This window comes from Marmota flaviventris, chromosome 4, assembly GCF_047511675.1.
Source record: "Marmota flaviventris isolate mMarFla1 chromosome 4, mMarFla1.hap1, whole genome shotgun sequence".
NCBI classification, from domain to species: Eukaryota; Metazoa; Chordata; class Mammalia; order Rodentia; family Sciuridae; genus Marmota; species Marmota flaviventris.
In genome coordinates, this window is record NC_092501.1 from 84,183,091 (window position 1) to 84,197,610 (window position 14,520).

At 31.0% G+C, this 14,520-nt stretch overlaps 1 protein-coding gene across 3 annotated transcripts in view; it reads right to left on the bottom strand.

The window, feature by feature from the left end:
- Nup58 (nucleoporin 58) overlaps nucleotides 1–14,520 on the bottom strand; it is a 52,171-nt gene that overhangs the window by 14,667 nt on the left and 22,984 nt on the right. For all 3 annotated transcript variants that reach the window (XM_027941537.3, XM_027941536.3, XM_027941535.3), the window contains 6 exons: nucleotides 13,814–13,893; nucleotides 11,650–11,768; nucleotides 11,160–11,242; nucleotides 8,139–8,340; nucleotides 2,565–2,663; nucleotides 1,065–1,160 (listed from right to left, as the gene is read on the bottom strand). In XM_027941537.3, the coding sequence (XP_027797338.2) occupies nucleotides 1,065–1,160; nucleotides 2,565–2,663; nucleotides 8,139–8,340; nucleotides 11,160–11,242; nucleotides 11,650–11,768; nucleotides 13,814–13,893 (679 nt within the window). The remainder of the gene's footprint in view (nucleotides 1–1,064; nucleotides 1,161–2,564; nucleotides 2,664–8,138; nucleotides 8,341–11,159; nucleotides 11,243–11,649; nucleotides 11,769–13,813; nucleotides 13,894–14,520) is intronic.

Below are 14,520 nucleotides of genomic sequence, written 5' to 3' on the forward strand. Positions count from 1 at the left end.
AGTGGCATCTTGAAAGCCAGAGGTTTAGTGATACAGGCCCAAGGTGAAACATTAGCACGAATGACTGAAATCTATAGAATACTTCAAGCTGCCAAAAAACTTTTCCACTAATAAATAAGTCAAGGCGTCTTCCTCCTCGGCCCCACCAAAACCACTTTGTCATCAAGTAGAGCAACATCTGCAATCCCAAACTCTCCAAGAAAGCCTCAACTCACAATGTTCAAGACAGAGGACACATCAAAGAGCAATACTTATTGTTTTCATTTTAGACAAGACCCTGTATAATTGAGATCAAGTACTATTACTAACTAGTTAACTAAAACAATATTTAGATTACAGTTTTAATACCACTGACGTATACATCTTAACACAACTGGAACTACTAATTTTAAACACTACTTAACATAAGCAGAACTTCCTTCAAATTCCCTGAAATTAAACACGTGTTTAACAGTGTTATGTCATTATTTTGGACATATTTATCCCCAAGTACTGCACATTCAAACAAGCCATTATTTTTAAATAAAGAGTAAATGTAAAATAGATGAAATTTGGAATTTTCCACTGGAAAAGTCAAAAGATTTTATCTATTTTAGAAACAAAGAATAAAATTAATCCTTTTTGTAAGACTGTGGCATTCTTAAAATTGGAGGGATTTAAAGAAAAACTCTTATTCTAAAGAACAACTCTTATTCTAAATGGCTTTCCCAGATGAACAATGATTAAAAACAAAACAAAAACCAGGTTAAACTTTCACACTGATAGGTTCATTTCTGCAATAATGAAGAAAACTGCTTAACCATGAAACTATATTTAGGTAAAGAAGATACATTTATATATAAATCAAACTATGAAGATTTGTCAGAAATATTTCATATACCTGTCCTTTAGTTCATAAAAAAGACAGCTACATAATTAGTCAGGCTTGCATGCTTCATCCAGGGAGTAAAAAAAAAAAGAATCAGGGATCTTTTTGGATTACTGGAAATAACAACACTTATACTTTTAAGTTAAATAATTTCTACCTTTAAATTCACCTGGAATTCAGGTAGAAACACACAAACCTGCACTAAGACTTCCTGAGGGTTTATTTGTTGCTCCAAATCCAAATGTGGAGGCCCCTGTGGTGCTGCATCCAAAACCAGAGCTAGTTCCAAATCCTAATGGAAGGGTAATAGAGAAATATACAATGGTACATAAAACACAGGTTAAAGGTTACACACAATAAAACCAAAAATTATCAAAGGTCTATCAAAAACACCGTTGAAAAACATGGCTTTATTAAGAAAGATTATTTTTTCTTCTAAATGTCCCAGAAATTTTTATCGATCATTCAAATATGATTTTTTAAACAGTTATGAACATATCTACTTGAGGGTTACTTTTTTTTGGGGGGGGGGGGACTGACTAAATTCACAAATATTCATGACATACATAATAATGTATACCACAAGATAATTTTACTCAGCCCTTTACCAAACATTTTTGGTTAATTAAAAAATCTTTACATTGAAAAACTAACTACATAACAGTCTATCACTTTAAATCTACTCCATAACAGATTTGTGCCATCTATTGTCAATGTTAACAGTGAGAAACTGGAAGAGAGAGCAGCATATTTTTCCTCTTAATAGTTTTCAAAACTTAAAATAACTTATCACAAAGTTCATGAAGAGATTCTATGTATTTGAAGAACAGTTTCCCAGATGCTCTATGTAAATAAAATTCAAATTCTTTTAAGGCTACGCTATATCTTATCTAAACTACTGAGACTGACAGTTATCACTACCTATGAATCTTAAGAAATAGAATAGCGAACTGGATTATAAATCATATAAATTATGATGCCTATCATGATTCTAGTAATTCCTAATATAGAAAAGTCTATATTAAATAATAATAAATAATTTATAAGTCTTCTCTGTTCTATTTTAGTGGAAATAAGGGAACCTTATTCATTACATTACAATGCTTTTGTCAAAATACAATCAACTTTCAATTATCCAAAGAACTGTGAATGTATCTGTATTCAGCATGATGCTTTTGCAGAGAACTTACCTAATTAACTTATGAAACTACCATAAGTTCAACTGCGTATGTATACAAGTATGCCAAAACTGTTTAGAAATGGAAGAAGTCAAGCTGTTTAATTTATAATAAAATTAATTCCCCATTTTTAAAGTGCTCCAGAAAAAAAGATAATGATTAGAGACTGTTATGACATCTAGAAGTTGATTGGATTCCAAAAATTAAGACAAATTTTTAAATTTTAAAATTAAAACTAAGTAAGTCAAGTTCATATCAGCATAGTGATTTGAAAATATAAACATCCCTACCACTTAATTTTAATACTTTTTAATATTTACTAATCACAGAAGATGGAATGATTTTTTAAGTTCTAAATCTAATACTAGAAAGCAATGATTATGTTTGGAGAATCATTTTTGCCAGATGGAAACTTAACTTCCAAAACAGCAGAGGATCTTCTTAGAAACTATTTTACAGGCTAGTATAAATTCAAATGTATAATACTTCAATGAAATATTAGAAAAGTTAAAGTGTACCTCCAAGGTTTGAAGAACCTAAGCCACTTGATTGCAAGCCAGTGCCAATACCTGAGCCGAATGGCGTTCCAAAACTAACTCCCAGAGATGGCTGTGGCCCTGGTATAAAAAAAAAAATGGGGGGGGAAAACAAATTTGCCTTACTCTTTCAAGATTAAAGTTCCTTTATGAAATTATTTTAAAACTGAACAGTGATTACTTTTAACAATTCCATTTGTTAAAACTTTGTTTTCAAGATGTCTTTCTGACCTAACTTATCTGTCCAAAGTGATTTATCTATCAAAAAAAAAATCTTTTTAATTAACCTGCTCGGAACTATAACTATTAAAAGGCTAACCAAAATGAAAAATATTAGTTTAATAGATGAAATAATTTGTTTTTAATATATCATAAATTATAGTTTAGATTTACTTATAGAATTATTTTAGATCTCCCCACTTGTTCTCTGATAAAACTGGTGTAATCAGTAAAGGCTTTTATTCTTTTTTTTTTTTCAAACAAGTTCCTTAGTGTTAGAGTCAAGTCTCAATTGATCAAAAGAGACTGACACTAACATGGCAAAACTATCATGTTACTTCATAAAAGTACCCAAAAAACTAGGCATGATTTGTTATGATATAAATGATATATACAATAAGTAGATAAAAAACAAGACAATGATTTATTTTATTAAATTTATTGTTCATTTTAAAGCAAACCAATTACACAGTAACATGACAATTCCAACTTGTTCACAAAAAGTGATAATTGAGTTCTATTCTTCAGCTCAGCTACATTACACCACTTATCACCTGATTAAATAAGATAATGAACATTTACAAAGGCACCGCTGTGTACCTTGACAAATTCAATACATTCAAGATTTCAATTCAGAAGCTTCTTTCCAACATTTTGGGAAATGTACTCAGATACAGAACGATTAGTCATCCTTTTCCCATCTGTTACTTTAAAGATTTCGGCTGAGTTTGTCTGGCAAAAATAGCATCAAACTTACTAGCCTCTCTTTTTAACTACTATTTTTTTTTTTAAGCTAAGCAGAATACAAAAATCTAAAAATCTCATTTGATAAATAATTTATGAAAATTACTCAATAGATTTCATAGTACAATCTTCAGTCTTGTCTTTTTCAAGCACAGTGATCAGTGCATCTCAAAAGTTGAGGGAATGCCAAAGTAATACATCTTAAAATTTAAATTTTTAAAGAAATCAAAGCCTTCAAGTTGTTCAATGATGAATGAGGTTTGTATATTCAAAAGGTAGTGTAAAACTATAAAGTATTAAAAAACAAAACAAAAAAATGAGGAACTACATTTTGCTACACACTGGGACAGAAACTGGACTTTTCAAATAGCTTCTATCCAGAAAATAAAGATTAATAACTAATAGCGGCCAGAGTTCTTATACTACTATTAAAAAAATAAATAAAAAAGGATTTAAGCTTTTACATCCAGTTTGAGATCAATTTGAGAATATAATACCTGCCTAGCAGCTCTTTTGTAAAATGTTACTATAGAAAAAAGAAAAGAAGCATATTACCTTTTTTTATTCCTAACAAAAATAATATGTAGAAAACACATGTCCAGTTTCTTTAACATAGAGAGACTTAAGTGTCACATGTTAAAAGGAGGCACTGCTGGTGGAAGACCCTAAAGAACAATGCACACCACAGTCCTCAGCCTTATAAGTCATAAGAGTTACTCAAATAGCATGTTTTTGTTGTTGTGTGTGGGTCTGTTTTTAAGAGCAACAGAACATAGTTTCTCTAATCATCAATATTCAGGATATGAAGAACTCATATAGCTAACAATGACAAGACTTTCCATTGCACAACAGATACATGATAGTTTGAGTTTTGGACCTTCATACAAATTTTGAAGGCAACATCATTTATAAAACTAGTAGGCAAATGTATAACATTTTTTAATAGTAAAAACTCATCATAAATATCTCCCATGCCAAAGTATTAGCATATATTACACTCTGGCCACCATATATATTAGTTTCACTATTAGAAAGCAGAATCAAAATCTTTCAGGCAAAAGTTACGTAAACAATTCAAGTCTGCTTTAAAATCTGAATAATCATTTAATGAGAGGCTCTTAGTTCCATAAATAAAACCAAGTTAATAGTAATATATACCAATGACTGCCCAAAGTGAAATCTTTATGTAGAGTAACATTTTACAAAAGTTACCATAAGATATATTCACACACAACAAAATGAGATTTAGCACTGTCATTCATATTTTCCAGAATAAATTCTACTTTCTTTCTTAAAAGTAAAACTGCATTCACAGGAAAAGGACTAAAGTGCTAAAACTTTTTTTTTTTTTTAATAATTTTCTATGGTCACTAAAAATACCTAACGTAGTTAGTATAGTTAATTCCTAAGTCATTTTTTTAAATAATAATTTTTCTTAAAAAAACCAAAAATGCCTTTTCCCCAGTTTGAAAACTTTACTTACTTATTTGATGGGGAACATTCCTTTGGTTATTAAATACAACAAAATCACAAAACCACAAGAAACTAGGATAAAATACTTAAAGTTCCCTATTTAACACTATACCTTAAATATCCAGACTGTCACTAAAAGCTAGAAAGTAGGAATTTCTAATAAATGTCTCAGCTCTCCTTAAAAACAGCAGTTAAGTCACATGAGAAAAATCATGAGGTAAGCATCAAGAACGTTGGTCAAAACACAATGGCAAAATCCAATCCTAGTACAATGCTTTAAAAATCCATCCTAAATTAAAATTTTACTGAACAGCCTAATGTAAATGTCTTTGTAGGAGGCTTGAGGCATTTGTGAACAAGTATACTAAAGATCTGCCAACATGTAACTTATTCATGTACGGATACTCATTTCGTACTTAAATAGCCTGCTGGTTTTTCAGCAATTTTCTTCAGGCTTCAGAACAAACCACCATAAATCACACATGCCTAAGTCCTATTGTACATTGTTTCATTAAAAAAAAAAAAAAAATTGGACTCTGGGAGTGTAGCTCAGTGGTAAAGTGTGTGTTTAATATGAATGAGAACCTGAATATAATCCCCAACAACATTAAAAAAAAAAAAAAAAAGCTGAAGAATCAATAAGTCATTTTAAGTCCAACCCCTGACTCTAAGACAACAGAAACATTCAGAAACCAGTAGTTTAAGAAAAGCTATCTGTTCTGTGCCATCTTTCTAATGAAATCAAGAATCTATATGCAAATAAAACCAAATCTTCTGATAACTCAAACCTTAATCAACAGTGATGTATAAAAACAGTGCACAAGTTCTATCTCACTTCATCTAGATGGTCTAGAATTTGTTATTGGCACTTAAAAGATTTCATGAAAGTATCAAGGCACAAGGAATAACTCCTTGGACACAAAATATAAATGCAATAAACAGGGACATTACTAAGTGGGCTGTAACTCATAAAACTGTTATTTAACCAACAGAGCTTATGTCATAATCAGGATGACATGACTGGTGACTAAAACCACTGGCATTCTGAATGGGAAGGTATAAAGGAATGAACTACAGAGCCCGGGAGACCTTTAGAGAAACAAAAGGGAAAGACATAATACAAGATTATTGTCACTTCTGTAAATTTTCAGTTCTAGAAATTCAAACAACTCAAAAGTAATAATACTGTAAGACTGTTAAGGCTAAAACATTCTGATTGCTGCCACGTTATCAGAAAGCTCCTAAAGGCTCTAAAATTGCAAGAACACTAAAGTCTTAAGATTTCCCCTGGCAAAAGAAAAAACAAAAAAACTTACCAACTTGGCAAAACTCACAGATAAAATTTAAGTATAAAAGCAAAAAGCTCCTCAGAATGATTAATCCAAATTAAGCTATTATTCTCTACTACCACAGAGAGCAAAGATCGTATTTCTACATCTACTTTTATGTCCCCCAAAACTAGCATATAGGAGGAACTCATATTTATAGAATGAACATACATGTTATGTCCATGAACCCAAAATGTATGAGTGAAAGCCTATCAATTCCTCTAAATTAGTTTACATTCAAAAAAGTAAAAAAAAAAAAAAAAAAAAACCAAAACAACCTCGACAGGTAATTTTGCTTCAAGTTTACTTATTTACCATAGAATACAGTAATTTTAGATAACTGACTTTTCTCAAGCTTTATTATATTGGAAATCAATTATATTTAATGAATACTTAACCACAGCCATGCTTATCTGATCTTCTTTAGAATTAAATACTGGCTCTAAAAAGTAAACTGGTACTATGGTTGATTTGATTAGCTGGTTAAATAATCATTAAGAACTAATGGTTGTAATTTGGGGGTTGATTCTTCAAAGCAATCAATCCCATTATGATTTTTCCTCTCCATAACTTGAGAGAACACAATCCTATACTCCAGCCAGCTAGAGAGCTACTAGATAGTGCTATGTGAGCCACTATTCACATGTGTCCAGCCATGGAATGTGGAGGATTTGGCATAGATGCATCATCAACTTTTTACTGATATCTAGTCATTATCTGTTTTCTCCAAATGTGAAGAAGAATTTGTTAAACTGCCAAAAGTTACCATAAAATGCTTCTCTGGTACAGGCAGCTTGAATGCAACCTAAATATGTATTTTTAAAACTATTTTTGTATTGTAATTTACTGCCAGATTATATGGAATTCTCAGAAGACACATGCTGTAGAATAAACAAGCCTCAAAAATTAATGATTAAAGAAAAAAATTCAATATCCATTAAGAGTATAGTTTCCTAAGTTAAAGCCTGACAAAAATGAATAAGGAAAGTTTCCCTACTTTCCAAGGACCAAATGAAACATTGTAGAACTACACCACAAAATTTTTTCTCTGATTAGAAGTGGAATTAAACCAAGGACTAAAAAGATCTAATATTTCACTATTTTCATCTGCTCAACTCCCCACTTCCTACTTAACATGCAATCCAAACCTCAAAACGTCCTCTTCCTGTTCTTGCTACTTTCTTTTATGTCCATGAGCCCTTATTTTGAAAAGGAACAAATAATTCTCGGATGTATAGTCTTCAAAATTTGGCTTACAGGACCTGTATTCTGTTTTTTGTCAAAGTACATAAAGCAAATCTACTGATCTTCAACACATCTTCAGTCAATAAAATCACACTGCATCCTGAATGTGGGTACTTTGCAATCATTATGTATGAAAAAGGTCAGAATGCACCATCTATCAGTATCATACATGAAAAATGCAACGTATGGATGGATTATATCTGACTTTGAAACAAAAAATGATACAATCACGATTTTAGAACCTAATGGTATTCTTAAATGTAATTCAGTAGTGAAACACCATAGTCTAAAGGGTATTTATAGCAATACAGCAAATAACATTGAGTTAATTCACAATAGTCAATATCTGATGTATAATTATTGCTAGACTACCCTGCATTTTTTGTCAGGTGTGTTTATAATTGTGTCGATCACAATTTTTAGACTGTACTGAAACAGCTGTTCATAGAAATTTTTTCAGGGCTCACACAAAAGGAAGACTTATAAAAATGCACATAAATGTTCAGCATTTTAACAGTAAGAAGCTATAACTTGAATGCATTCAGACCTGTAGCAGGCTGTTGCTGCTGCGTAAGTGTTGCAGCCATGGCAACGGCTGCTGCATTTGGCATGGTGCTGAAAGGGGTTGGTCCAGTAGTAACTCTGGGTGCATTCTGCCACTTCTTAGCTTCTGCTCGCCTGGCTTCAAATACATCTACAGCATCTCCCAAGAACATTTTTCTGTAGCCAAGGTACTGTTCTTTGAGTACCTAAAGAAATGGGGGAGGGGGGGATAATCAAGTTCCAGGTTGACTATGATAATATGTAAATGATTATAACTACAAAGTAAGTTACTAAAGATCTAAGAAACTGCCTATAATTTCCACCTAAACTGTAATGCACATTGATGTGGGAATTGGTGAATTTCGGTTCTATTTTTCCTTTGAATACTTTATTCCCCATTTTGCCATGTCTTTTTTTTTTTTTTTTTAATGCAAGAAGGCTGTTTTACTTTATTTTTTAAAAATTTTGTTATATGACAACAGAATGCGTTACAATTCATATTACACAGAGTACAATTTTTCATATCTCTGGTTGTACACTGCCATATCTTTTTACAATAGGCCACATAAAACATTCTGGCTTCATCAGACTGTTATTTCGAAATGAATCTACTACATTTTAGGTAAGCAGAATAATATTTAAATTAATATTAATGCCTAGAATGGTGGTGCACACTTGTAATCTTATTAACCTGGGAGGCTCAGGCAGAAGGATTACAAATTCAAGGGCAGCCTGAGCAATTTAGTGAGATCCTCAGCCATTTAGCAAGACCCTGTCTCACAATTTAAAAACGGGGTGGGAGGTGGTGTCGAGTTAATGGTGAAGCACTCCTAAGTACAATCCCCAGTATACCCACTCAAAATAAATATTTTTAATCATTTTTCATAAAAATTTTTCCTCAAATGTCCAACCTTTCCATAACCTTTATTAAAAGCCAGCACTAAATATGTACTTTTTAAGTACATTTTTTAAAAAGCCCTGAGTGATACATACTAAGATGTCACACCTCAAGTAGAGAAATGTTGGAAGGTATAACCAAGATTTCCACTTTATCGATATTGTTTGACTAGTATACAATGATGATGGCTGATATATCCAAACTTGACTCAAGTTCTTACAGTTCATAACTCCAGAGTAATACTAAGACCATTAATAGGAATAATTCTAATTTACATGAGAATTATTAAATCACTAAAGATACAGTCTAATTTAGATAGTTATTTACCACTTTTTGGACAGAAATTTCACATTTCTTACTTTTCTTAATAGAAATAACTGAAAGGCTACAACATATTGAAATCTTATTGCTATTAATAGTATTTAAAAATTATCATCATCCTTTTGTGTGGAAGTCTGTACTTAAAACTCCAGTTCCAAACTTTGCTACCTTTATAATGGATTATAAAATGGACCTGCTAAGAACCAACAACTGGGCAAAATGTGAAGTCAGAAGCGGAACGTGTAATATAAGAAAAACAGACATTATTATTGTTCTCCCCCAAATCCAGCCTTCCTTTTCTTGTGCAATTCCAGGTAATTCCCAAAGTATGGCATTAGTATCACATAAATTTTACTTCTACTTCAGATAATAATATAATGATTGCTTTGGAGACCTGAAAAAGGCAATTAATTTTTAAAAACCAGACATCAGCCATGAGTTATGTAACTAATTTCTAAAACTTCCAAATTTGCTAATGCCTCTAAGTCCTGGCTGGATAAAGCAGTTTGCGTTTGATTTCAACAGATTATCTAATAAAAAAGAGGAAGGAAAAAAAAAGCCTTGGGAGAGTTCTGTAAGATATAAACTAGTCAAATTTATAGTTAGCCAGCTCACTAAACTAAGCTAAAAACAACTGCTAACATACCAAGCCTGCTCACAGAACAGTCTTTGGTTCTTAGTAATATATTAAAAATATATTATTAAAGAAGAAGAATAGTTCAAACTTTCATGTTAAGTTTATTCGACATGAGGTGGACTATTTTACGCAAATATCATTCTCACTGGTTTATAGTCACATTACAAAAAAGGCTTGTTTTTGAAACTAGAGAGGAGAAAGACATGCATGTATACATTTGGGCTGTACTTAAAAAAATCAGCACAACAGAGACTTCAAAGTGCCAAAATAGAATCATGTTCAGTAATTTAAAAGATTAAAAGTAACATTATAGACTGATAAAATTTTCAAGAAAATTTGATAAAATTCTTCATGTAAAAATTTTGATTTAGTTTAAAATGTTAAAGAGAAAGGGTCTAAAGATGCTATCATTTAAAAATGACATAATTTAAGGGATTAACTTTTTAAAACATTCTGTTACCACACATTAGATTAAGCATAAAAATACTAGTAATCTCAAACTTTTGTACACAATTTATTTAGACTCAGCTTTCAATGCTTTGAATATTAAAGGTACTTTTGGACTATGTATGACTCTTAAAGAATTTAATTACACTTGGATTGGTTACTGAGAAAAAGTGCACCCATATTTAATATTTCACTTAAATAAATTTTAAAAATTACCATTACATGAGGGATATTCATTGATGAATTATTTATATTATTGAATAAACACAAAGTGTTCCCTGTAAGTAGGAGAAATAATGCAAAAAAATTTTTTTTAAACACATAACATTAAGTCAGTGTAAAATAATTTTTCTATTGAGAATGTTTACTTTCTATAGTATTATTTACAGTGGTAAAGAGATGGAACAATCTAAATGTCCATCACCAAGAATGGGTTAAACAAAGAATGCACATACAATGACCTACATAACTACAAAAAATGATTTTGAGGAAATATGTGTACTAATAATTATTTCCAATATATTGCTGAAAAACGTTAAGAGGATAATTGACTCTGGTGAAAGATTTTTATCAATGTAAACAGATTTCATCAATGATTATATTAGTATATAGTTATTTTATGTAGCCTGAGCCATTTCTGTAATAAGCATGGCCATGTGTTCCCAGTGAATAAATACTTGGATCTAGGTATATGGACAGATAAATTGGCACTGAAAACTTACCTTTACATTTTCATGAATAGACTGAAGTTGTGCAGCTAAAGCTACAAATGTTTGATAAATTTTCTGCATAGCCATTGACAAATCTATAAAAGAAAATTATGTTACCATACAATAAAACAATCAATTTTATTTTTCTACTATTTGAGACCAATTTTTGGTACAATTACTGTGTTAAAGAAAAAAAAAGTTCATCAATGATCCCATGGCTAGAGAGGAGAGCAAATTGAGTAGACTGAAGAAAGGACATCAGTAATGTGAGTTGAAGTGGGAAGACTCTAGGATTTCTGCCCTTGTCAGCACAGTAACAATTCATAATAAAGTCTTTCATATTTGCAGGAATAAAGATCTATTTAATGACTTAAGGAAATTTTCTTACAGCCCTTTAAAATAACTATTAGTAGTTTATCTACTATACAACCAAGGTTTACTCCTTCTCCTACAAATAAAGTAATAGTACTGTCAAAAAAAATCACCAAAGTAAGCATTTTACCTTGAGGGGTTATATGTGAATTATTTGCTTGGGTGGCAAGATGGTTTTCTAGTTCTTCAATCTGCTGTCTGTATTGTTGGAGCTGTACCTCAAATTGCTGAACCAAGATTCTGAAGTAGCTATTAAAAAAGTGTTAAAACAGATCAAATTTTTAAAAATTATTTTCTTTATATTTAAAATACCAAATAAATGTTCTCTTTTTAACAGGACTTCTTCAATTAGTTTAATAATGTCACAGATACAATCACTAAAATAAATGCCCAAAAACTGTAAATTATCGAGGTATCATTACTAATTAGGGGAGACAAATCCAAATAATCACCTATGGAATAAGTTAATGATCTTTAGAAGTAACAAGGTCATACAAGACAAGACTGAATAACTATTACAGAAAATAATTAAGGAGAAATTGCAAATAAATGCAATGTGAACTCCCAATAAGATCCTGAAAAAAAAAGTTACATTTAATGGGGGAAAAAAAACAGTACAATTCCAACATGTTCTGTGGTTTTATAAATAATACTGTATCAATGCCAGTTTCCCTATTGTTGATAATAGTACATATATAGTAGGTTAACATTAGAGGAAGCAAAATAAGAGATATAAGAAAATTATTTACAATACTATTTTCACAAGTTTTCTACAAGTTTAAAATAAAAAGATTTCTTAAAACAACAACAAAAAATCCCAAACCTGAACTGTCAACCAGACTTTACAATCAGTACTTAAAAGCTATTATAGTAATATAAGGAATCTGAATGTTTTTCTATTAAAAAAAAAAAAGGCCATAATGAAACTTTTTGCAAAATAAGCCCTATTAGCAGTGTGAAAAACAGCATAGAGGGATAAAATATCAGAAGTCCAGCAAGAAAGCATACCCAATGCTAATCTGAGTAACACAACAGATGTAACATTGTCATTGGTTCCTGATTTTAATAATTATACTATTGTACAGAAGATTATCCAGAGATTGATATCAAATTCCATGCATATCTGATTTTTTCAAAATAAATCCAATTTTGTATAACTATAATGCTCTAATAAAAAAAAGACTATCCTTAATTTTTAAGAAGTATACACGAGGGCTGGGGTTGTGGCTCAGTGGTAGCATGTATGAGGCACTGGGTTCAATCCTCAGCACCACATAAAAATAAGACAATAAAGTCCATCAGCAACTAAAAGAAAAAGTAGTAGTATACACGAAAGTATTTTTGCAAAACGAGTATTATGTTTGCAAATAACTCAAACTGTTCAAGGAAATAAAACATATATACAGCAAGAGAATGAGGAATAAATCCAATATGGCAAAAGTGTTGAGATGCGGGGGGCCTAGATTATAGGTATACAAGAAATTTTGCTCCACTCTATAAATTTTTCTGTAAGTTTGAAATAATACCATAATAAAAATTAGAAGAAAAAAAAAGTGAAGAGCAGGAGTCAAATAGACTACCAATGAAAACTCACCTCTGGCTCCTCACTGGAGTAAAAAAGTTATAATAGGTTTTGTGAGAAATAAGATAAAGCACAGACAGTGCTGAGCACACTGCTTGGCAAATAGGAGACACCTGGTATGCATCAGCTATTATCTGTAGTAACATAGTAGGATAGAAAAATAGAGACAAAAATCTATACCACATGTATGGAACTAGGTGGATATACAACATGAAGTGATTCAATTAGCAGTGGAATTTTTTCTCTAACTTATCTGTGTTTTCTAATTTTTCATCCTCAATGTCATTAGCTATGTAAATAAATAAAATTTATGCAAATAAGTAAAAGAGTTAAAGTATAATTATTATGCCCTGTTTAAGGATAGGACTATCATAAAATTAATTTTAATTTAAAAGTTCTAATAGAAAAAATTAAAATTTCTTTTACCTGCAAACTTAATAAAGTAGAATACAAATTCCATGACATTAAAGTATAACTGCATAAAACTGTTTAAAAGTTCAGATCTTAGCCTTCACTCATCCTGAAGTAAAAAGGAAACACTAAACTACCCTCTTAAAGGTTATTAGAAATCAATTTAAAAGTCCATGTGAAGTGTTGATTAACTCAGTATATGCACATAATAAATGAAACGGTCTTAGCTTATCATATTATTACTACTGATACACTTTCTTAAAATGGGAAACATTTGTTTTTTAAAAAACCAATAACTTACTCAGCAGGAGCTGTATTTTCATGCTGAAGTCCAGGTGGTGTTTTTTGGGTTCTTAAAGCTATTTCAGCATTCTTTAACTCCTAATATGTCAAAGGTTTAAAAAACAAAAAAAGCCATTTTAGAGTTAAGCTAAAAATACGAACTATTTCTGAGCTAAGATTTCAAATAATACCAGTTCATGTTTTAATAACACCACGGATGAAGTTATTTTATAAGAAAATTCTAAAACCTCTTGAGAGCAGACAATTAAACTTAACAAGGTTTATAAGATTATAGTGAACTGGGCTAGGGCTGTAGCTCAGTGGCAAGAGCACTTGCCTAGCATGTGTGAGGCACTGGGTTCCAATCCTTGGCACCGTATAAAAAACTAACTAACTAAATAAATACAGGCATGCTATCCATCTACAACTATTTAAAAAAAATGTCACTGGTAAATCCAGTCCCACCTGATTTTGTCTGATAGACAATTTAAAAACAAAAGATTATAATGAACTGATCTATTTTAAGGTTTCTGAACAATTCGTAAATTCATCTGTAGTGAAAAGATTGGGCTACTACTATTTGAAGCTGACATGGGCAACAATTAACATCCAATGCTTATTATGTACAAAAATCTATGCTGAAGGGTTCACTTATACCACCTTGGTTACTTTTAAAAAGTAAAAGTAGGAAATGCTTTTCTTTTTATAGATGCAGAAATGGAGTTA